This window comes from Dromaius novaehollandiae, chromosome 16 (assembly GCF_036370855.1).
Source record: "Dromaius novaehollandiae isolate bDroNov1 chromosome 16, bDroNov1.hap1, whole genome shotgun sequence".
Taxonomy (NCBI): domain Eukaryota; kingdom Metazoa; phylum Chordata; class Aves; order Casuariiformes; family Dromaiidae; genus Dromaius; species Dromaius novaehollandiae.
The window spans coordinates 4737206-4762222 of NC_088113.1; the positions used below are offsets into that span (position 1 = coordinate 4737206).

At 38.6% G+C, this 25017-nt stretch overlaps 1 protein-coding gene across 9 annotated transcripts in view; it reads right to left on the reverse strand.

Moving 5' to 3' along the window:
- Positions 1-2852: 2852 nt before the first annotated feature.
- The window catches only part of RBM39 (RNA binding motif protein 39), a 32174-nt gene continuing 10009 nt past the window's right edge, over positions 2853-25017 (reverse strand). For 4 of the 9 annotated variants that reach the window (XM_064521328.1, XM_064521326.1, XM_064521329.1 and 1 more), the window contains 13 exons: positions 20863-20928; positions 20705-20758; positions 19084-19201; positions 18322-18474; positions 17275-17412; positions 16257-16322; positions 15168-15372; positions 14895-14972; positions 9143-9175; positions 8090-8165; positions 7813-7918; positions 3946-4024; positions 2853-3855 (listed from right to left, as the gene is read on the reverse strand). In XM_064521328.1, the coding sequence (XP_064377398.1) occupies positions 3755-3855; positions 3946-4024; positions 7813-7918; positions 8090-8165; positions 9143-9175; positions 14895-14972; positions 15168-15372; positions 16257-16322; positions 17275-17412; positions 18322-18474; positions 19084-19201; positions 20705-20758; positions 20863-20928 (1273 nt within the window). In that variant the 3' untranslated portion in view covers positions 2853-3754. Of the gene's footprint in view, positions 3856-3945; positions 4025-7812; positions 7919-8089; positions 8166-9142; positions 9176-10269; positions 10396-13044; positions 13226-14894; positions 14973-15167; positions 15373-16256; positions 16323-17274; positions 17413-18321; positions 18475-19083; positions 19202-20704; positions 20759-20862; positions 20929-25017 lie in introns of those variants that run through there. The other 5 variants (XM_064521327.1, XR_010391853.1, XR_010391852.1 and 2 more) reach the window with 5 other exon arrangements.

The following is a 25017-nucleotide window of genomic DNA, read 5'->3' on the forward strand; positions in this document are numbered from 1 at the left end:
AGGTTTTGGTGTACCTCATCCATTAAAAAGAAATACTAAAGTAAACTCTTTAATATTTTGCAGAACTCCTTGAGCTTGAGATTTTTTTAATCTCAATTATTAAAAATGGGTGAAAATGTGGCAGTGCACCTGGAAAGGTAGAAAAGGCACAAAGTCTAATGTTTAAAAATGTTCAGATCCCCTTCAGATCCTGGACAATATTGCAAGTGGCACTATGCTAGTAGAAAATGCATTTTGTATGATATAAAGAAGCAATGACAGTGGTTCTGTAATATTTGAAAAATGGAGCACAGCTACATTATTTCTGATGTACCCTTGTTTTGGAAAAATCTTTGTTTTAAAAATCCAGTACACAGAATTCCTTAGACACTACACTCACTGCCATGCTTAAAAGCCAAGTATTACAAGACCTTCCTGAGAAAAAACAATTCACTTTTTTGGTCCAACCTGAGATAAATGTGAACAGAACAAAAGTGCATCTGAAGACTTGTAGGCCTTTTAAATTCCTCTATTAAAAAATATGGTGTCAGTGGTAAATGGGAAATTTAGTTTAGAACATGGTTTCTAAGTTGATGGTATTAAAAATACTGCCTATGTAGCCAGACAGGACTAAGATACAACAGTTCTGATCCTTTTTATTCTCTGGCAGCTCAAATATGCAGACAGAACCAAGTTTTGTTTCCCCAAGATAAGGTTGCTTGGGGCACATCCGTTTGTGGAGTCGGGGAACAGAAGTGCTTCGGCAAGCTGAGGGGAAACGTTGTTATGTGCTGGCTTGAGCAGTTCCCTGATGCACAACCGTGCAGGTGGCTGTGCTAACACAGGGGAAGGGCATGGCAGGAGTGTATGGGGTCAGCTAGTACAGATGGAAAAAAAAATACACGTGGACCACTGGAGTGAGACTGAAATGTCTCCAAGAAAACAGCTCTGCTTTTCTTTGCAGTCGGTCAGGCACTGTGCTGTGCAGCCAGTCTCCTTGTGGAACTTGGAGACAACACTTTAAATTACAAAAGGGAAAGTACCTTAATTTTGGCCACTCGTGATAACCAGCTGTTTGTGCCAGATGTTTCCACCTGTGTCTGTTACCTGCCAGGGCTTCAACTTTTATACAATTCTTTTATTTCTTTTTTCTCAGGATTGGCATGAGAGGACGAGAACTGATGGGTGGAGTTGGCAAAACGATGATGCAAAGTGGAGGGACATTTGGGACGTTCATGGCTATTGGTATGGGAATCCGCTGCTAACTTGGAGCTTGGGTTTTTTAACCTGAAGAGTCCCTGTCCAGTCATTCTTCCTCTGTACTATAATAAAATCTTTAGATACCTGGAATTTTGAGTGCTCTTCATGAAATTGTGAAGCATCATCCTACTCGCTTTGATTGTAAGCTTGCTTTTTACCAAATGTCTCTTACTCCCATGAAAGTGACACCTAATAACCCTTTGTATTCTGTTACAGTTCATATTTCGCAGGTTAAGAACAGTAAACACTTTTTCCTTTGCTTCTACCAGCTCAAAGCTGGCTTTTCCTTTGCTTTACAAAGGAAGGGGGCCTCATCTATGAAAGCAAGCAGCGCTACCAAACAGTGTGCTGCAGGTACAGTCTTTTTCCTCCAGCCTTCTTTAATGGGTTTTATAAACAGATCAAAACTGCATGGGAAAGTGTATTGCTACCTACCATCCGCTAGCAGCTATAGCAGTGCCTATCTAGAGCAAACACTGAAATGTTTAGTGTTGCAATCTCCTGTTATTTGCCTTTGGAAACAAACCTTACCTTTGCTTTCATCATGTTGCAGTAGTCGCTTATGCTTCTGTTTAAGAGCAGCACAGGTTAGCCTGCTCTAGGCAGATGTATTAACAGAAGAAACTGAACCAGTCCCCATACAGCCTCTGCATATTCCAAGTGCTGTTTCCCCAGTTTTAAAGGGGAAATACAAATCTGCCACCGAAAGGCTTTTTGCACGCTGTCATGTGCCTCAGTAATCTCTCGGGGGGGAATTGTGTGTGACACAGCTAGCCCCTCTGGGACAGCTGAAGCTTTACTCCAACTAGCCTCAGTGGATTAGTACTGGCAACTAAAAACAGGATCAAGCAAAACCAGAAACACCCACTTTTTCAGTAAGCCACCAAAACTTGGCTTTCTTCAGGTTTGTGTCATGCACTCCTGAGACGCACTCCCAGATTTTATACTTGGGTCCTCCAGACATGTATCCTTTGCATCTATACCAGTTTGTCTTCCCCAGTACCATGTCCTCCCATATTCCCAGTGCTCCTTTCTGTATTTAACCCTGCTGCAGCTCAGCCAAAGCTGCACACGCTCCAAACAGCAGCCTCGTAAGTGGCTGGAGAGAACCAGTCACTGCCGTGCTCTCTATGGAGGCCAGTTTTCTCACAGCAGGGTGGAACATTTAGCTATTACCTAAGATGGCTTTTATCAGCCAACAGCTCAAAAGTTCCTGGGGCATGGGAAAGGGGTACTAAAGAGCGCAATCCTCTTGGCCAGGGTACCTTAAAGAGACCAGACTAAAAGCCAACCTAAGACATTTCTACACCTGCATGATTCGAAAACATTTGAGGAAGATGTGGAAAAAACCACAGCAGTTAAGATCTCTGGACTGAGCCTGCAGCAGGTGTGAGAAGGTGCAAGGTCCCTCCACTGCCAGGCCTGTGGGGAAACCTACAGGCCCTCAACAGTCACACCTGCAGGACAGTGCAGGTTCAAAGACAGCAGGAATCACCACCCTCATTTTCTTCTGGAGATAAGGCGTGGTATCCACCATTGCAAAGCGACTACCAGTCTTCAACATACAGCACTTAAATCACACAACAGGAGGAGAGAAATAAAGCTTCTTAAAGGCCTTTTTAAGAGAATTTTATTTGAGTGGTTCTTACAAAGATTGTTGCAATATGAAAGTCTTTGTTTGATAGAAATATCAAGCTGTCTTGTCAAACACACTGAAGTAACCCAAAAATATATTTCAGAGCTCACAGAGCTTAAAAAGAGCAAAGATTATATGCAACCAGAACAAAACGTGTTTCTGTATTTCCTGCCCATTTTCAAACTTGGCTGAAATCCTTCAACTGTGCCACACTGCATACATAGAAACCTATCTGGAAATGCAGAGAGAGTTTTGTTTGGAAACTTAGACACACCTCACACAGTATTTACAAAGAAACTTTTACAGATACATTAATCAAAAGTTACCATCAAGAAATAAAACCCTTCAATCCTTCTATTCTTACCAATTATTCAGCACAAAGCAAGCTGAGTGGCTGACCAGAATCAGCTTTCAGTAGCATTTTGAATTTTCCATTTATACAAAACACTAAATATGTCCCTTCATAAAGTCTATCTCCGATATTAACCTTTAGCAGATCACCTACATTTAGTGAAATGTAAAACGTAATTGCTGCATTAAAAGAAAGGCTTGTGAAACATTAAAAATGTAATTATGTCCCATCTGCCTTTTACAGAAAATTTGTTTTCTATGAGCTACTTCTCATTTCCTACAGATCACCTTAGTAAATGTACAAGAATTACAAGGCAGAACAAGAAGTCAACATCTTTGTATACAGTGGAAATGCTAGTCAGGGAGAATGAACACACTGCATTTCTGCTTATTTCATTTTATTTTTAAAGGTAGCAGGAAGTGTACACAAAAATGACATTAAATCCTTTCCTTTAGTTTTATCTAAATAAAAGATAACTCAATCTTCCTCCAAAAAATAACTATGTACAAAACTGACTAAATCCATCTTCATCGTCGAACGGGAACCAGTAGTTGGGTTGCAGTCATGGAATCTGGAAAAAGGCTATGGTATGTTGGAAGAGGTACATACGCTGCTGTAATCATTTTACCTAATCAAAAGATTAAGAGAAATAATCAGTATCTGTTCAATTCTTTAATTAATAATAAATAAATGAGGTCGCTACATGAAGTCCACTCACCTGCAAACCACCTCCCATGCAATGCATTTACAGCTGCAATGGCAGCAGCAATTGAAGGACATTTGACATACACATTGCCCTGTAATACAGAAGTGTTATAGTCTATTAGAAGTCTGACAATTTCTACCTATTGCTTATCCTATTCAGATACCTCCATCATGTGGTTTTGATGGAAGCAAACTTTCTTCACTGTGTTCCTGCTGTTATCAACTGATAATGCAGAGGGAACAAGAGAAAAACTGAAGTATTGGATATAGGTGGGTTCCCCCCCCCCTTTTTTTTCCTCCCCTACAGACATGCTTCACCATACTGTAACACTTATTTAACACGAAGCGCCCTCCAAAGTAAGATTTTCCAAAAAAGACCAAATGTAAGCCCAATCTGAAAGCAGCAAAAAGTAATGGACTGCATACTTGCTTGTCATGCTCTGCTTGAAGGGTCATCTAACACCTTCTAATTACAAAGTGCACGTAACATTTAGAAAAAGCACAGAGAGTTTGACTACCTTCACTGCAGGCTTGAATCGAGTTTTATAAGTTATCAACTGTTAACCATGAGTGCTTAACTAAGTATCTAAGTTCATAGGCTGCTTTTCAAAGGGGCTAAGCTCTCCCAGGTCCCACTGAGAGACAAAAAGGATGTTCATGTGAGGCAGCTACTGTAGCTTCTCCTACATGAACTTCAGCATCTATTTTTATTTAAATAAGGGTTGAGATGAAGGAAAAGAGAAAAAAACCACAGTAAAGCAAGAACAGCCTTAGATACATCATGTAAATGACAATCTAATCTTAATCTTTGTTAAAGATGCCTGAAGTTTTCTGTCTGCAAACTAAGCACTAGTCCAGTCTAATCTGAAGTAATACAATGCTCATATTCGACAACTGCAGAACATATACAGGGGTCACGGGGAATACACAGAACTGTATATGCATTTTTGTGGCAACCTGCATACAGCCAATAATTCCTGAACCAGATTAGATTCTAGCTGAAGCAGATTATTTTACAGGGAAATTAAAATATTAAGAAACAGAATCCAGCATACTCCTTAGCAGTCCAGCTGGTACTAACTTTTCCCACTGTGATCTAATTCATTCATTTGGGGGGGGGGAAGGGGGGGCACAACCCAAGATTAACAGCTCCAGCAGACCACAGCAAGGCAGCAGCAATCTGATGTTTAAGGCACTAAGCAGTTAATATGCAAAGTTCTGTTCTTAAGTCTCCCCTGTACTGACATCCAAGCTGCTTAAGCCTTTAAGAGACACACAGCAACAAAAGCCTTAGCTATCCTTAAAACACCACACTGTAAACAGCTGTGGTACAAGACACTGCATAATCTGAATGATGGATCATCTCAAGGCTGCGATCTTTTCACTCACACCAAACTAAGCCTTTACTACTGATTACTGAGAGCACTTAGCCTGGTAAGCCTGGCTGTCTGGAAAAGAGCCCCAAAAGGTGGGAGATGAAATAGATGAACTGAAAGATACAGTGACTAGAAACTCAGCCTGGAAAACAGAAAACAGCACAGTGAAAATTTATGTCCAAATATATATGTATGTGTATATACACATACACACATAAATATTTAAATCAACAGGTATTTTATATCTGGGCCATTCCTGCATTACCATGACAAAATGAATTTCATGTAATAGATGGCAGGCTCATTCATTATATGGTAGCTGCAATTTTTTCTTTTAAATCCATTTGTTAAGATGAACCGGATTTACCAGGCAGAAGTTGAGCACATGGAACTGAATGTTGAGGGCTAGACGTTTTTTTGTTTGACTTTTTCTTTGTTTTTAAATCTGTCAACAGATACCAACTTTTCTTTTTCTTCCCAAGTTAGTAACAGGCCAATATGTTATGGGAAAGTTTCTACCTCTTAACAGTCCAACATAACAGTGATCTTGATGTACTAACAGAATTCCTCTGAAAAACATTAAGGTATGTTTTGGACCAAAAGAACAGAATTGGATACAAAAAGCCAGACAACCCCCCCTTCCACCTACCTTCTCTCCTCCTGCCCAAAACCACAGCCTCATGGAATGATCTATTTATTTTCACTATGTCAACTACTTAAAAGTTTGCAGAATAAAAGAGATCTGAAACAAGAAAGTTTTGGTTTTGCTACATGCTTTTCAGAAGGGCTGAGACAATCCCTATGATCCTGAAATGAAACTCAGTACATGCCTTTCGGGGAATGCAAATCTTTGATTTTAGGTCAGAAATTCAGGTTAGCGCTAACCATTCAAATACCCACTGAAAAACACCACTCCTTCAAAGAGTAGCTTTATAGTTTGATTTCCTGTGGCATTCCTATTCAAAGAAGGATTTCAAGCATGAATCCATTCTGTTCAGACGGTGACAAAATAAACAGCAGTTTTAATACTTAAGCCTAATGTAATAAACTAGTTTCTAAAATTCTGACAGACTATCAATTTTTTCCATCGTTTGTCCAGCAACCAAGTCATTACTGAACTAAGGCTATTTCAGTTGTAAACACAACAGCTAGTACAGCTTTCTACTTCAGTTTTCTTTTGCATATGACCTTGCATTCCCAATCAGTTCTGTCATCTTGACATCCCTTTCAGGCAAAGGGGATTTTCACACACTACCTAGTCTGCATCTTTATTTACCATAGACCCAATTAAGGGGAAATGCTTCAGGACGTGTCTGTCTATCCAGGGGACCCATCAATGGACAGGAATACTCTGTCCCATTAGAAAATGCTAGGAAAGAATGCAAGTTATGCACTGGAACACAGATCACCTCTAATTTAAAATCTCAGCAATCCATGTGAAAGGATCTCAGGTGACAGTCTTCTGTACAAGCAGCACAATGAAAACCCAGTTCTGTGACTGCCAGGTGTGCTGGCAGGGCAGAACACCACTGTTTTCCCCCTAAACAATACTGATAACAGAGTAATGTAGCTTTCAGCCTCTCCCTGTGGAACAGAACAGGGCACTTCAAGGTTCTGATGGTTAAAAAAAAAAAAAAAAAAGTTAGACTCTGAAGGTTAAAGCAGGACTGCTGTGCTTCAGTTTAAGCTAAGAATTCTATGTAAAAGGGATTCAAGAAGGTCAAACCTCTTTATGGACCTTCAGTAATTTGTATTCCAAGAGCTGAAGTACAGGGAAAGAGGTAAGGAGTCTGGAGAATGTGTAAACAAAGTGAACACAGAAGAAAAGTGAATTAGCCTTTTCAAGATGCAGGCATTTGAGAGTCCCTCAGACAGTATTAATCACCAGCATTAGTAATACTCTGTAATTGAGTCTGTATCAATAGCACTTCCCTCCTTTATTTTTTCCTCCCCATTATAATTCCAGGCACTCTAAGTGCTCACTGCAAGATAGGGGACTCATCCATAACATTACCAGTTAACAACATCATCAGAAACAACTGTTTCTGAAAACAGGATTAAGCACAGCACTTACTGTGGATCTTTAGTCTGCTGGAGCAGTGTGTTCTTTGTGCTAAAACCTTGTGTGTGTGAAAACTAAGGAAACTAGAAGTCTCTGGCTTGTGGGAAAGACACACCTTAGGGGAAAAGCCAAAGGCCAGAAATTAAGAAATTCTTCTTCTCCAGCATGCATTTCCACAGTAACTCTAGCTCTGTAAATCTGTAGGAACAGATTGTAGCACTAAAGAACTACTCTCATATCTACAAAAGAGTTACATAAAATGACTCAAAACAGGAGGGGACCATCTTCATCCTGCAAAAACTGCAAAGTAACTTCAAGAAGTCTAAATTCACTTCGGGGGAAAAAAATAGTATTTGTAATACTCCTTCTACACAGTACGAGGCAAAAAACCCCCCACAAAATGAAAACTCTTGAACATGATGCTCCATGTCTCCAGGCATACCTGAGCTGAATTTTTGTCTACATAGATGTGGATAACTCCTCCATGTTTGTTACATTCCTCAATCACATCATCTTTAATTTCTGTATCCCAGCCAGCTTCTTCTTCACTGCAGGGGAAAGAAAGCGGGAAGAACAGGACAGAGGGGGAAATATGAATAATCAGAACAAAATCCACCCCACAACCCATCAAAAGAAGTCCACAACATTCTAATTAGTTTCTCTGATGTTAAAGTCATCAGCAAATGCCAAACGGAAACAGACAATGATTAATCACTTACGTTTGAGGATTAAACATATTGGAAAGCTGGAAGCACTGTGTTGCAAGTGGTTGTACAGAAGCAGCTGCAGCCAGAACTGTTTAGAGGAGAAAAAACAATGACAAACTTAAGAATCCTCTATATGCAGTTCAATTTAGATATGGATCTTTCCATTTGTTCTTTAAAATCCAACCATTCAGCAGTAATAGGAATGGTCCTAACTAGACAGAAAATTGAAGGCAGGAAAGCAAAATTCGTAACTAGACATGATCTACGACAGAAACGTTTTTTTAGTAGGACACATACTCCAGCACGCAAGTCACATGGCAGTGCAGGATAGAGCGAGACCACCTCATCTGACTTTACTGGAAGAGTGACAGGCATTTCTGAGAATTCTCAAAATGTTTTCCAAGCACATTTAATTATCCTTCAAATATACGTACTTCTAAGAAAAAAAAATATATGGCTAATGTAGGAAGAATTTCTGACAATTAAAGAGATAAACATTTTAACTCTAAATTAGGTCTATACTCTTTGTTATTAACTATGACATATTAATCACTATCTATTGTTTCTAATCATCATGGTGCATCTTATTTAAGATGAACACTGTCCTGTAGGCTGCCCTTTCAATAAGATGTTAACATCTGTCAGTCTTAGCTGAAATAATGGCCACCTTTTCTCTACATACTTAAGACATTAACAGCTGCCCAGTCAGAGCAAGATCATGCCTAATCCAGGGACAGAATCCCAAACTCTTTGATCTCAAATGATCTTTATTTACCTCTAACACAGATTTGAAAAAATCCCACAAAAAACACACACGTTATCTATGTAACATTCCCAGGCCACATCTTAGTCCAACATTTAGGAAAAGCTACAAACAAAAAGGCAAAGTGTTTTACACGTATTCAGTTATTTTCAATCAGAAATTCCTACAGAGACCAATAGGATACCATTTCTTAGGCTCTGGACAGACTCTACATCAGCAGTATTTCACATCTAAACAACAACTGCAACATAAAGTCTTATACATTATCTACTGGTGACAAGATCTATCAAATTCCAGCTTACCTTCATTCTGCTGAGAGAGTCTTGTTTGCAAATCTAAAGAAAAATATACCAGAAGTCAAATACACAGTAATACTGGCAAGCATACTAATTACCTGCCATCCAGATTTTTAGCTTGGACAAGCTCATGCCGCAAACGTATAAGTATTTTAACCCACTCCCACTGTTCCTCTCTAGAGGTAAAAAGTTACACTATTTTCATTTGATCACCTTGAGCATTCTGCACTTGAAGGATATTCTATAACCACAAAGGTAAGCACATTTCAAAGAGAAATAATACTTTAAAAGGAAAGGGAGATATGATCACCTCCTTTAGTTTAATAAAACAGTTTATTATATGCCTGTATATTTGTATTTTGAGGTGTACTTTGTTCCATAAGAAAATAAATACGGCAATTCTTACAGGCATTAAACTTAAGAAAGCCAAGTTGTCCAAATTAACAAATTCTGCAACACAGGCTTTCAATTTTAATAGAATAAGCTAATATTTCAGCTGTTACTTTTGCATATATATGTTGCAATGACAAATTACTTCAGTGTTTAAAATATTTTCAAGTGCTCAAAACATTTAATTTGCCAAATAAAAATTATTTGTTTAATAACATGTAGCTGTCCCAATTTATAGAAGTGGGAACAGACAAATGCAGACTTGCCAGTCATTACCAAGGATATGACTCAAACCCTACACTTAGCATCTTTACATCAGCAACAGAAAACTTCAGGCTGCAAGAAATGTAAACATAAACCTCTCCCTTTATGTCCAAATTTTTTAATTCACACAAACACAAGGAGTTGGCAGATAAAATTAACTATCATCTTATTCACTAATTTAGAAAGCAACGAGGTTGGGCTCTTTGAAAAAGCTTACTTGGAAATACTTGAAGATCAGTCAAACAAACACTTTTTTCCCCCTCCTTTTTATAGGCCCTCCCCCAAAACACTGAAAGACCAGCAGGAGTCAAGTTTTTTGCTCTAACTAAAGAGTGACAGCCCTAAAGACAAGCCTTGCTCAAGTACCTTCCAAATGACTTCCATAGAACACCACATACCATGAAAAATAAGAGATGGAAGGAGCAAGCTCTGAAGGCTGAGCTGTAACAAGAATTGCCTGAATTTAGTGAGTTTCTCACCCGGCTCTGAACAGGGAGGAATCTTCAACTCCACAGAGTGAGAAATCCCATGATGGGGAGGACTGTCCTAGGCTGTGTTCTCTCCAGAAACCCATGGGATCCACATGGATTTGGGTGAATCTATAACTAATTACTAAATTAGTTACTACCCAATTTTTATTGTTTTTAAACAAATGAATGTTCTTAAATCAAACATCACATCTCCTAAAGTACTCTTAGATGAGGATTAGAACTTCTCCCTCTGCAACTCTGACACAACTGCACACATCATTTACAGCTAAACCCACCAAACATCAGCCACCCTTTGGCTGTACAGTTCAATCCTCCCGGCCACCTGCATCCAAACGTGGCAAATCTACATAGACTACCAGCTAATCAGTGTTGGCCCAGAGCTCAGAGTCAAGTCTGTTCCACACAAGAGAAGATCAATTACAGCATCTTGTGCCAGCAAGTTCCAAAGGTTAATTACTTATACCTCTGAAACATACTCCATCCAATTTCTTTTCTTCACAAATTAATTGAATTTTTCCCTCGTTCATGATTGAAGAATGTTCATCTTTAAATTTAGTCAAAAATCACTCTGCTATTAACTTTTACAGAACTTTTTCCCTACATGCAGTTTTAACCAGCATATGGAAACTAAAGTTACTACATCTGTCCTATTAAGCTCAAAGTTACTTTTTCAGTATGTTCCACATATACAATCTGTAAGAGTCACAAGCTCAGCTTGAGTGAAAAGCACACGCTTATTATTGTAAAGCAAAAATACAGAAATGTCTACCAAACCATTCTGTGTCTTTGAAGAAACTGAGTGTATGTTTTGAAGCACAGCAAGCTTCAAATAAACAAAAGCCAAATATTTCCCAGATTTTTAAGTAATTATTCACAACAGAACAGACTGGAATAGAGGTCCTGGCTAACAACACGTATTTTCACTATTGCAGGCACACTGCAAGATGATCTTTTTCATAAACACACAGAACTCCTTCTGAAAAGTAAGGAATGTTTTGTTGTTCTATACCCTCATGGTTATTTCAAGTTTCTGATTTTCAGCTAGTATCTACCTAGAGAACAAGAAGCACATAGCTGTAACTCTGTTCGCTTCAATTATTTTTCCTGCTGGAATTTTCTCCATAGGAATAAGTTTCAAGTTCTCGGGTCTCCCACAAGATTAATTCTTTTTCTTCTCCTGCTCGCCTCAGCAGCTTCACTATTTTAGTCTGCTTCAACTCATCTTTAACATGGGTGACCAGAACAGTTCACTGATTTGTAGGCGAGGTCTTAGATGCTCACATATGCTACTTTTGAGAACACAGTTCCTCTACAGTTGCCTTTTTACACTGACAGTTCATACTTATTCACTGATAAAATAGAATACCTCAAGTATTTTCCCTCTTCCTGGTCATCTTCCATTGCTGAGGTCCCAGGCAATAACTGTAATTTGTTTCAAATCCCAAACAGACGAAAAATGTATGATGCCCCATACATCCCTTAGTGATAAGGCCCTGTTTAATCACCTCACTCCCACCCTTTTTGCCACTGTTACTCATACAAATATTAAACAAGATCATACCTAAAACTGAACTTTGATTTCAACAACATTCTCAAAGTTTTTCAATTTTCACTTGAAAAGAAGCCCAGCCCTCTTTCACTGAGCCAGCTTCCCACGTATTTTACAATTCTTGAACTAGCCACTCCTCCTCTAGCTTAACGATTTCCAAGTGACACATATCAGAAGTTCAGAGAAGCATTCTACTATGGCTCCTCTGTCTAGGGAAGTTAGTTTTCAGCAAACGCTGTTAGTCCTTACAAGCAGTTCCTGTGGAAAAGTACGCTGTATTTTGATCATTTTTGTCTTTAGTATGACTTTTGAAGGAGAGGATAAACACTTGCGTAGGAGTGAAGTCAGAGTAACAGGTCTAAAAGTTGGTCAGATTATTCTTCTTCCTCTTTCCTTTATACATATAGGTAATTTAGAAATAGATGTCCCAGTTTGATAGTATGTCATAGACAAAGTATTTTTTGACAATATCTGATATGAGACCTCGTAGTTCATGTGCCTATTCTCTAATATGAGGTTTTTTTACTCTTCTGGACTGAGGACATTCAGTTCTTATTTTTAGTTTTGCTTCTACCTTACTTGTGAATCACTTTCTTTTAAAACCACACTGCATCTTACATTCCTCAAATTCCAAACTTCACCATCATCAGCGTCCCCACAAAAAAAATGAAGCAATGAAGGTCTTCTGAAGCATCTAGAGTAATTTTTCATTTCAACCTCAGACCCACTTCCTTTTTGTTCTCTTCATCTGTGCTTTCACATCTCCTACAAGGTCTAACTCAATCTGATCACTGGTAATTCCTGTTTTACCTATTTCCTAGACTAAAAATACTTCATTATTATCACTCTGTTTTTATTCCACTATTCTTTGGAGGCTCCCTGCTTATTCCTTCTTTTGTTTTTGAGGTAGTTAATCACCCAGTGAGGTGGGGAGCCCATTGCTACTGCACTGTTTCTTCTTTCTGTGGAATACAGATCCAATCCAGCTTTCGCAATTTGGAACTGAAGAAACTTTTTATGTCCTTCCTGTTCAGACACCTGAATTGTTTATACCAGGTGAATTTACTTCCATGTTTCCTCACCCATCACTTTTGAAATCAAAAGCCTTAGTTACAGACCTGGTTTTGTTTATCCTTCCATTTAAACTTGAGCAACTCACGATCACTCAGTCAATGGTAATTTCTGTTCTCATCCATAACATCTTCATTACTTACCAAAATGAGTTTAAAATAGCATCCCCTCTTGATGAGTCAGTGAGTGTTTGATGAAGAAATTTGTCGGATATCACATCCAGGAATATCTGGGCCCCACCATTATTACTAGCAATTCTTCTCCAATCTGTATCAGGGAAGTTAAAGTCTCCCATAATGACATAATTCCTGGTAGTAATTTTCTCTAACAAGAGTAAAGAGATCTTTAATCCATAACCAAATCTCACTTTGGGGATAGCTCATGACTCTATGGTAGTAAAAAGAGTTATCTTTTTCTCAACTTACTTAAATTGTACGTCTCCATTATTTCTTTTGTGCAGCATGAGTGGGATAAACAATGCTACTCCTACCACATTTATTTCTACAATTGCTAAACGTGCACATCCGTGAAAAAACCTGCATTAAGCCTTATCATTTGCTCCTCCACATGTACGCTGTCTTATACTAATTCACATGATATCTTAACAGTTAAAAGGTCTCATGGACATTTTTGGTCAGGTTTCCAATTTGGGGGTCTGGATTTCTTTGTCTTATTTTTTAGAATACAGGGAGAGGAAAGAAGATGACTGGGTTTTTTTGGTTTTGTTTTTAATATTTCTCTCATTTCTGACTACACCTGTACCCAAACCAGACTGTCACATCACTGTCACCCACATTAAAGGTGATCTCATTTTAGTGTTTTTCCCCTTTCCTCTCCTTCCGGACCAGCTCCTCTTTTCTTTCTTGCCATCTTTTCTTTTAATCTATTTTGTCTTCAACACAAAAACTTGCTCTTCAACCCACACTTCATTTCCCTAGCCAGTTCCCTTTTTCTTCCATAAGTTTCTTTCCAGAGATACACGCTATTATGTTCTTTTAGCAACTGTCTACAGTTTAATGCACACGCTCTTATCAATGCTGCACTTGAGCTTCAGAAATGATTCATGTGTTTAAGTCTGAATCATTTCTGTCACAAACTCTGCTGGAAGACAGAAACAATGTATGCAAAAAGTGTCAGCAAAGAATACACATTCCAGCATCTACTTGTTTGTGACACACTTCAAAGTCTTTTCTACCACTACCAAAATTTCCCTCCCTTTGTTCTTGAGTTAGCAAAAAAACAGAAAAATCCCACTCTAAATTCCCACGCAAGCTCCTGTGGGAGGTTACACTCATTGCCTAGCTTTGAACAGTTTGTTGCTTACGTTCAGCTATGAACTAGCAGCTGCAGCAGTCATATCCTCAGTCTCTCAGAAAAATCTCAATAAAACCTCACAAAATGCCCATTCGCAGAGCATGCAAACTACCGCCAACCCCCAAGTAACACACAAATTCACTGACATACGCTATTCTTCCTGGCCAGGGCGTATATCATGCAAACCTAACACTATCGTGAATGTAAGGCAGCAAGTATTCATGTAATATGGTGTTAGTTGCTGTGTCCTGCGTAAAGTCCCACTAACCTTCTTGGCCCTGGTACAGCTCCAGTTTTTCAGAAGGGACTCTGCAGAGGGTAAATCCCCTTCCAATTATCAGCCTGCTATTTTTAACAGCCAACAATTACACTGCAATAGAACCTGAAAGTCTCCACTCGTATCAGGAATAGTAAAGATAGAGGTGAAGGCCTGGGATGAATTAAGTGAACTACGACAGATTTGCCAAAAATAATGCAAAGTGAATCACATCCATCAAAGCTGACATATATCATCACTGCTTAGTTACTCATGGCTTTGTGCAGTTCTGCAACTTGTGAAACATGCTGCAGTATCTGTGTTCCCACTTTAAATCACAAAATGCAGTTAAGTACTTCTTATCTCAAAGTTATAAAGCAGGATAAACTATTTTGGAAAAATAAAGAAGTCACCACTTCTTACCTGCCACAGCTCCAAATGCCAAAGATCCACTCATCTGCAGAGCCTGCTGTGCAGCTGGGGGAATCTGCAAACCAGTACCTAAAACAGAAGACATAACATACTTTGTAGCAAGCATTCTTCACTCAGTTAGGAAGCCAAGAACAGAAATATGAGTAATTTTATTGTTGTTAAAATCTTAAAAATGCATTTAGCATAATATTGTGTGCAGCATTTTAATCCAAATTTTGTAAACTTCCTTATTTTCATGCTTTTCCTGTTTATCACCATACATACCCTCTGCAAGCCTTGCCATCAACTGAAGGCGACCAGTTGTTCCCAAGTCAATTCCAGTCCGTTCCAACTCATCACTGTCCAAAAATGAACTAGCACTGGAAGCATCAGTGCGCTCAGTTACATGTCCAACTTTCATTGGCCTACCAGCCAGCTCAAATCCATTGAGTTGTTCCAAGGCCTTTTTGGCACACTCGGAGTCTGAAAACTGCAGAGTGGAAAAAACACATTCAGTAACACTGTCCACAGGATTTCACAGCACTTCTGTCACATGCAGTATCCATAGTTACCTTCCATCTTAACCAATGCATTATCAAGCTTGCACAACTTCATATATTTACTTTCTTGTATTTTGATGGAAATATATTAAAATATGCGTGATTGCTGAAAGTACAGAGAACAACCTAGATATTTCAATTTACAGAGTTATGGCTGCAGTTCTCTTTCAATGCCTTGCAAGAAAGAGTCACTTCTTCTGTAACTTTATTGATTATAGCAGCTGCTCCTAGCAGATGTTCTGCTTCATATTATGTAATGTGAAGCTAAACTTCTATGCTGTCAGTGCTAAACGTACTAAATATCATAACTGCAGTTACTTTGGCCTCACATGTCTCCAAGTACTAGAGCTCCTAACTGAGACATTTCACTTTCATCACGAACTGCCATGTCATTCATGACACCTGAGCTCACAAAACTAAATATCTAAGGGAAAAGAGAAAAGGAAAGATGTTCCCAACAGAAAGTTTTATCTTCTGGAATTTGATTTCGCCTAACAACACTCCAATTCGATCTCCAGGGCACTTTGAAAAAGCCAGTCTTTACCCTTTTTTTGCCTGAAGAAAGAGCAGTGCTTTACCAGACATTGGCTGCAATGTTGGACAGAAGTATGCTGCTTCCATTCTAAATATAGAAATTGTTCAATCAGAATACCCATAGAGAACTGGCAGAGAAAGGAGGAGGCCACTGTTGCATTCCTTGTAACATGAAACTCCTAAGATGAGACTTAATTGTGATTTGCTGAGTTAACTATGCTATCACAAGAGAAGGTTATGCTTGAAAGTTCTCCAAGAATCCCGGTAATCCCAATCATACCGTAATAAATCCATATCCTTTTGAACGTCCAGTTTCACTATCCATCATCAGCTGAATGCTTTCAATCTAAAAATAACAATAAGGCTATTATCAGATGCTTTGAAACAAACCACATGATATCAAAACAAAACCTACATATAGCCCTACCAAATACAACGGTCATGAATGAAGGTGAAACTTTTTTTTTTTTTTTTTTTTTTTTTTAAAAGCAGCTCCTCATTCTTCCCTCAAGTCCAGATCAGTGTACAGGCAATGAGATCTTTATTTCAAAACTAAAGCAGCAACAGGTAAACATAAGGGAGATGTTCAATTTATCAATTTATTTAAGATGTCTTCAGTCACAGGCAGAGGCCTGATCCTGATGTGGCATTCTATCAGACAAGTAGCACACAGGCATCATCAAATTGCAGCTGAAATAACACAGACATGGTATTTCATATGCTGAGAAACTCCATTTTTTAGGGTAAGAAAAGCAGCTGGGTGGGGGCTTTAAGAAAAAGTTACACACTAAGTATATTTGTCTATGGCTATATGGGAACTCCTACAGGTTTACAGTTACTGAATTTAAAAAAATATTAGCGAGTCACCCATGACCTATGAAATAGTGTTGGAAAGAGAAAGCAACACAAAAGTGAGAAAAAAACTGAGGTTTTAAAGCAGCATATCAGGTGTATCAAGACAGGGCAGGGCTGTTCCAGCAAGTAAGCAAGATGTAAAATCAGGATATAATGTAGTTTTTAGGTAATTTAGGGTGACTGCTGAATTCTCACCTTTCCATCATAAGACCTGTCACTCAAAACTGGACCACAACACAAATTAATGTTATCTCACTTGTTCTCATATAGTAACTCAGTACCTTAATCTTTGTGGATGTATAGGTAAAGAAGGAATGGAAACAAGAGACCGTATTGCAGGCATGAAGCTTAATTAATTTCAAGAAGCCATTTGAGAGCTACCATAGGTTTTTCAGAAAATCAAAACTACTGCAACACAGTGACTTCGCTTAGTCAAAACTTACCCTGCCAAATGGCTCAAAGATTCCCCGAAGCATATCTTCAGTTATGTTGAAGTGCAATGATCCCACATACAGCCTCATAGGACCAGCACTGCCCTTCTGCAAATTATTTGCCATTGCTGCTGCTCTGTTTTTCTCTGCCTGTAAACAAAAGAACACTTTGTCAGAATTTAATAAAAAATTAATAAGCAGCGAACAGCTACCAAATTAAATACAAAAAATACCAAAATATATATAATAAATACCAAAAAAATACACAGTTAAATAATTTGCAAAATGTCCATCTAACTAAACTTAAACTCTACGAAATCCAAGATCATGACTAAGTATAGACACATGGCTTTGAAAAGTCTTCAAACTGAAGAACTTCATGCTGAATTCTGGGTTGTATCTAATAAATCGCCACTTTGCTTTTTACATATGCAGGAAAGCAAGTGTAATTTCAGACTACAGTTTTGTAACACTATTATAGCTTTGTTATTACTACTTTCTTAACATCAGTGTTTTCAAAAGGAATCTTGTATCAGTTTGATTTGCTGTAATTTGCCTGTCAACTTTTGGAAGCCAGGGTCCACTTATAATTATCTTAAATCATTCTTGTTAATGATTTCCAAATGTTCAATGATAACCAGATTTACAAACACTAAACTTTCCAGCAAAGATAACCGGGGGAGGAGGGAATGGATCACAATGGCACTGAAATTTTAAAACACATGCACTTGTAGAGATCTTTATTTTTAAAGCGAAATCTACTAAGATTCTCAAGTTTAAATAAAGGACAGCATTCACAAAGAACTTCACCTTTTATTCTAGCACTCTATGAATGTTATGCTTATTATTTAACTCTTCCTTTAAAGATCTGACCAGCAGAGAAAAATAGTTATTTTGCTAATTATACAGCTCGCTAAGCCTCACTTTATACTTAAAATTTTCAGTAAGATGAAAATAGATGACATCCTTGCCTCTGAGAAACTCCTCCAACTTTCCAGCCTTTAGCTCCCTGCAGGCACTATTCAACATGATTAGCAGTAAGGTTCAACAACTACTTACCTGCGATGCTTGTACGATGATTGGTACACCCAAAACTCTCTGTCCTGTTAGTCCTATTGCCAGAGGCACTGAACTAACATCAACAAATTCTACATAAGCAATTCCCTTTGAACGCCTGGAATTTCTATCAGAAATCATTCGCACATCACGAACCTGAAAGACAAGAATGGAAGTGTTACGTTTATAGAGAGGGTTACACTAGGAAAAAGCAAATGGAATTCAACTCTCAGAAACACATTAATAAGCCAGACACTTATTTGCCAAATCAATGACTTTATAACTATGCTGCAAATCTAGACTAGTATCAAAATTACCTTCTTAAACATACCCCAGAGGCAAGCTGGCATTATTTTGATTCAAAAATCAAACACAGTATGCTACAGCAATACTTGCAGCAACTCAATGCTTTAGGTGGAAACCTTACAGCAGATGCAATAGGAAGTGTCTCAAAACTAAAATTAAATTATGAAGTTATATGTTAAACTGCTGACCTATTTGAGAAAGACTAAAACTTTTGGAACTGAAGCTGTTTGAATTGCATCCCCGTGATCTGCAGATTGCACTCTGAGCAATAAACTGTTGATTAATTACACTTCCATGTTCAGAGCCTCAAAGTTTTTTACCAAACCAGGGGGAAACCTTGTACAAGAACCTCCAGAAAGCCACCTGTTCACAGCTCTGCAGAACAGCAATCCTGAGCGATCCTGGACTAGGATAGCTTGAGAAAGTATCCAAAATCACATTAACCTCCCTATTAATTACCTTCCCTACTGTAGAGAAAAATTCTTCCAGGTCTCTTGGTCGAATTCTTGCAGCCAGCTGCATGCAGAATACTGTTCGAGCATCCCTCTCTTCAGGGGTAAGATTATCAATAGGTTCTCTGGAATGTAAGAGGAAAGCTGAATAAGGGAACTCATCACAGGACTGCATGTAATGCTTCAAATGTTTGTACTTTAAGTACTGAAAAAAATACCTGCAATATTAAAATAAAGCAGGGGTCAAGAATCAAAGGCAATACCTAATACAAGCCTCTCTAACATGATCGATCCAATTTTAACTGTAAACATTAAACATGACTGGAAAATTATCCTTTAAGTTCAGAAGCCCAAACTATACAAAAGTGTTATTTTGTAACCATCTAGAAGAGATAACAGTACCATTCTACAGAGCTTGCAGTCAAAAAAACAAGATGATAGGACAGGGGGAAAAGAAAAAAAAAAAAGAACAAGACTAATTAGACTGACTATCTGTCTGAACTCTTGGACAAAGAATATCAACTTTTTTCCCCCAGCTTTGCAAACTAAAATCTTATGCATACCTGGTCACTCCACAATCACTACAGCTACCACAACAATACCAACATCTGTACAAACAGAATTCCCAGTCCTCCTTAATTTTGTAATTTAAGCTTAACCCTAGCAGACTTCAAAGAAAGGAGGCAGCCCCTAATAAACTTAAACAAATGAATAAATAAAACTAAATGCTGAATAATTACTATCGTCCCTGATTCCAGAAGTACTAATGTAGTTTTATTTTGATACTGATCACTGGTTGAAATGAGATGCTCTACTTTTTACAAGTTAAAGCTTCAAATCTAAACAATCTGTTTAAAATTCCTTCAAATCTAAACAGTCTGTTTTTCTTCAGAATAAATAAGACAGAAATAGCCTGCTGCATGAGCAGTTGATACCTGCGCAATTAACCCAAATTTCAATCCTGGATTGAGTTTTCAGTAAAGTATTTCTTTACATTTTATATATATATAAAAAATATCACTGAGAATATGTAACAATAATGTAAACTACAGTATCTCATTAAGAATTTGCTAATAAATAAAAACGAAGAAAGACTGTTGAAGTTTAACTGTATTAATTTAGAAAATAATTTCATTAGCAGTTATCTGAATCCAATTCCCTCAATTGACAAACTGTAAGAATGGATAAGCACTTCCTGGATTTAAAAGCTACCTGGCTTCTCTACAAGTAACATCAACACATACCAAACACAAAAAGTAAGCATTTGCACAGTACTTTTCCATTCCTTATTTAAGATTAGTAAGATTTAGCAAAAAAAGTTAGCCAATTTAAGTTAGAATCAACTGGAAAAAGCTTGCGAATACAGAAACATGAAAAGTAAAGCAAGATGTGCTTGCAAATCAACATGATTTACAACTGTACATTATTAATTTTGGGAGCAGGGGGGAATGGTTTATTGCACAGGGAGAAAGCAACAGGGTATTTTCAATGTTTCCCTTTCCTGAGCTTTCTGAATGAGGAATTTTGAAGTTTCTTGCAAGCATAAGCTGGACAGTGAGTAGTTATCTGTTATTTCCCCATTTTTTAAAACTTCAAGTTAAAAAAAGAAAATGTATAAAAATTACTACCTAACAGGGCTCTTGTCTTTTCTGAAGGGACTTTTGCTTCTGGAGCGCCGTCTGCTGTAAAGACAGATCAACAAGATTATCAAAAACCTTCAAATATACTACTCTGACTTTAAACAAAACTTATTAATAATGCAAAAAAGTACAGAAAATTCAGAAACCTTAATTTGATGCTGTGAGGCAGACCAATCTTCCCTCTGATGGCACTGTTGAATTTTGGACCAGAACTACGGCAAAAGCAAAAAACAGACATCACTTACCAGAGTACCTGAATTCAGGATCTCCTGTCTGTGTTCACATTGCATTATGAGTGCTTCCCCACCCTACACACCTGAGACCTTTTCTGTTAACAGTACCCAGAGCACGCATAAACTACACCAAATCATGAGGCATGGAATATTTTCCCTGCTCAGTTTCATCTGCATTGCAAAATCTCAGAATACAGAGGACTTCAAGGAAGAACTGAATGGAGAGCCAGATATGGTACACTTCTATGTGCAAAATATTTTAAGCTTCAGTTACTGTTGTAATCTTTTCTCCTTCATATACTTGTCCACATGCATATTCTGCTGATGACTCCAAAGCAGTGCCTTAACCGCCTGAAGTCAGCCTCGGAGTTTTGAGAAAGTGGTGATGGCACAACTATTTGCTTGAGTACAACACCTTAAACTGAAAGTTTCATGAGATTGAGGGTGCAAGTGGAACCCCAAGGAGCTCCCTGCAAGGGAAGCGTTCTGGAGACTTCACTACTGGGAGGAGCAGCAATGCTTACAGTCAACTCAGCACGCACACTGAGAAGGAGGATGCTCGTTCAACATGTCATGACACCATAGCACATGAAAAGTAGTGGGCCAAGATACAGAACTGTACTGGCCAGGTTAAAATAAGGGAAATACAACCCTGTGCAATATGGGGCAGGGGGGGGAGGGAAATCAAACCATTTAAACAATTTATTAACAGAAAATAAGGCATAATCCCCCCCTAAAAAAGCAGGCACATATTAGGCAGCAGCATGTCTGAGCTGAGATCATTCTGGATCAGAAAACAACATTTTTTTAAAAAACTGCTGTAAAATGGACTAAGATGAATTACTCCATTTCCTACTTAAGGTTCAGAGATGCCTGCTGACAGCATCTCCTTGGGGGCTCCAAGGTCTATGGTATCTATTGCCAAAAGCTGCATCTGGCAATTGAGCTACCAGCTCCAGAGGCTGGCTTCTTAACCACAGATAGGATTACCTCGTACCTTCACACCTGCTGATGTAGAACATGGTGTTGTCCATATCAAATTGGATGCTGCACAATAAACTGTAAGTGACTCTAAACTCCAGAATATCAATGCAGACCAACTAAATGACAGTCAAGGATCACAAGCATGACTTTTTAGGGAACAGTGAAAGAAGGAAAGGAAAGTTTTCTTGTTGGTCTTCTTTTAAACCTAATGAATAAAACTGAGAAGATGCACAGTAGTAGTTTTCAAATACACACATGGCTTCTGCAAATAAAGAACTCCCAAAAAACTGTTTCCCATTTTCACTCTAGATAAACTAGTAATAGGTTTACTTGACAACGTGAGAGGAACACTAACATTTAAAAATTCCAGCAAATTACAGGCACAGCAGACCACCAGAACAGACTGAGCAGAGAGGCCTCTGAAACTCTGAGGGGCAAGACAATGGTCTGAGCGATCTTTTGAAGTTCTTTTTGGCATTGTTCTGTGGGATGCACTTCCTTTGGATTTTTCTGAGGAGACACTTTTGTAAAGCTGTAGATTTCAGAGGAATTTTCTTTTTTCCTGTTCCTCTTCTTTTTTCCTACTGCCTTTCTGAGAACTCTGCAGTTGTTGGCTGGTTCCTGATACCATGTATGGAAGCACTGAGTCAGAAGCAATACTTTACGTGTAGGGGCTATTTTCTTCAGATAAGCCAGATGTGCTAACCTGTGCATATAACCAAAGTATAGCTAAACATGTTTTCTAAACTTATGTGATGCCACATGGCCCAGGAGAACAATAATCAGGTCAGAATATAGCTGTTTAAATAAGTACATAAATAAAATCAGTCTTCACCAGCTCAGTCATATCCAAGAGTCTAACATGTGTCTCAGACAAGGCTATCTTTGGCCAAAGTCTAGAAGAATCGTGATGAATTTTGAGTCCTCACGTATGGAGTTGATCTTCCTGGCAGCATCTGCCTAAACTCTTTGCTCCAGAATAGCAACAGATAAGCCTAAACATTTTCTATTGTAAGGAGCAGCTGACATTTATCAGCCGGATGTTTAAGCAAGAGTACTTGGTAACATTTTCTTCTTCTTAAGAGGCCTAATAAAGTAACTGTAAAACATCTAAGAGATAAGATACATGAAGAACAACAACATGAAAAAAAATGCTGGGAACACTGAACAATGCAAGCAAATCACCTGATTTCAAAAAAAGGAACAATATTTAATGCCAGTATCTCATGTTTACAGATGACTGATTCAAACTTCCCCAAGTTCTACATGTTGCACCATTCTCCTTTTCTTTCAGAGTTATCTTCAGTAAACCCCCTTTCCCTAGTATTGCAGAGAAACTTCTACAAGACTTCTCCCCGTGGCAAAAAGACCTCATAGTTTAAAGAAAATATCTTAAAAAGGGACTTTATAAAGGAACTGAGAAAGATAAGGAGTAAAGGAGGGGTGGGGGGAGGTCCCCCACACACAACTAGGAAACATTTTGATCTGGATGATGTAGTCAGCTGCAACACCACAACCAGCATTAACACCAATTCTGAACTGTCTGAACAGGCCCAGAAGGTAAGATTCCAGACTCAAATTCTCCAGCTGGCAGGTGACATCTCTTAATCCTATCAAGCATTCTGCTTGTTACCTATGAAACACAGAAATGACAAAGCTGCCAACAGCAGCTGCTGCTTCATATGGAATTACCATTTTTGGTACATCCAAAGGTACCTGAAGAAAGGAGGCTGGTGAAGCAAAAGACTTCACCTCCAGAACTAAAGGTTTACTCCCCACACAGGAAGTCTACTATACAGCTCTTCAATGCACAGAGCTAACCTCTGAACTAGCTCGCTCTGTTCTTTCCCAGGAGGAGGTCCTTTTCTTTTTGTACCTCCTGGGCCAAAATGGAATCTTAAGAGTCATCTTAGCATTTATATCATTTCAACAGTTCAATTTTAATCCTTTCAAACATGGAACACTTGATAGGATTAAGAGATGCCACCCACCAGCTAGATCATCCACGATCTACAAATGAACTACAGCCAACTGCTGGCCACTCAACAGCCAGTGCCAATGCCTCTGGGAGGAAGGGTAGTAAGAGCTCTGTATCAGTCTTTCACTAAAGTTAATGCTAAATTTCTACTTGGCTAGCCAAATCCAGCAACTCAGCACCTGTAGCAGACAACACAACACTGCCAAACTGAAAAGCACAACTTCTTACCCATCTCTTTAAGGGGCACTAGAACATCTGTTATTGTTATATTGTTAGCTGTCTCTAACACCACAGAAACCTACAAGTATAGAAGACTATAAGAACAATGAAAAAGTCCCCAAGTGACTGCCCACCCTCCTGACACAACGCATCTTGATCCATTACACCAGGCATGGGTTGCAATAGTTTCTAATACTTTCAACCTCTGCCTGAGGAAGATGTTTCGAAAGACCAGAACATTGAAGCTCCCAAATTTCTCCAGGTGAAGAATCTATTGGCTCACTTCGGGATGAAGGGAACAAACAAATGACCAGCACCAGCTGCACCAGCAGTTTGGAGTCGCTGCACTCTCATAGTTAAGCAGACAGATGAATATCCTATCCTGGTGACAACACACTGGAGCAGAGGTCTAGCAGGCTCCACTTCTGGAAGGTTGAAGATTTTGATCAAGGGTCCTCTGTTTAATAGGCAGTTTGGAGCCAGAAGGGCTGCACTGGCACATCCCAAGTAGTTCCTGTAAATTTACAGGAGCCAAAGAACTGTGGAAAATAAACCAACTGTCCAGAGCTGCCAACTTCTTCAGAGCTAAAGCCCAGAGCAGTTCTAAAGGTGAGGCCTGATATTGGAGACAAAGCAAGACAGATGATATGCTCCATGATCTCCAAGTACACAGAACTGAAGAAAGCAGAGGAAATGCTGAATCTGTTTGTTCAAAAACCTTCTCCTGCCTTGGTAAAAATGAGGAGCATCATGTAGAACAATTGGTGCAGGTCAGAAAAGGCTAGACTGAGGATTCTGAGCCACAGTACACCTTAGCAGAACCTGGAGTTGTAGTACACTTTCAGTATGAGAACATCAACTTCCAGGTGACTTAGTGCAAAAAGAGA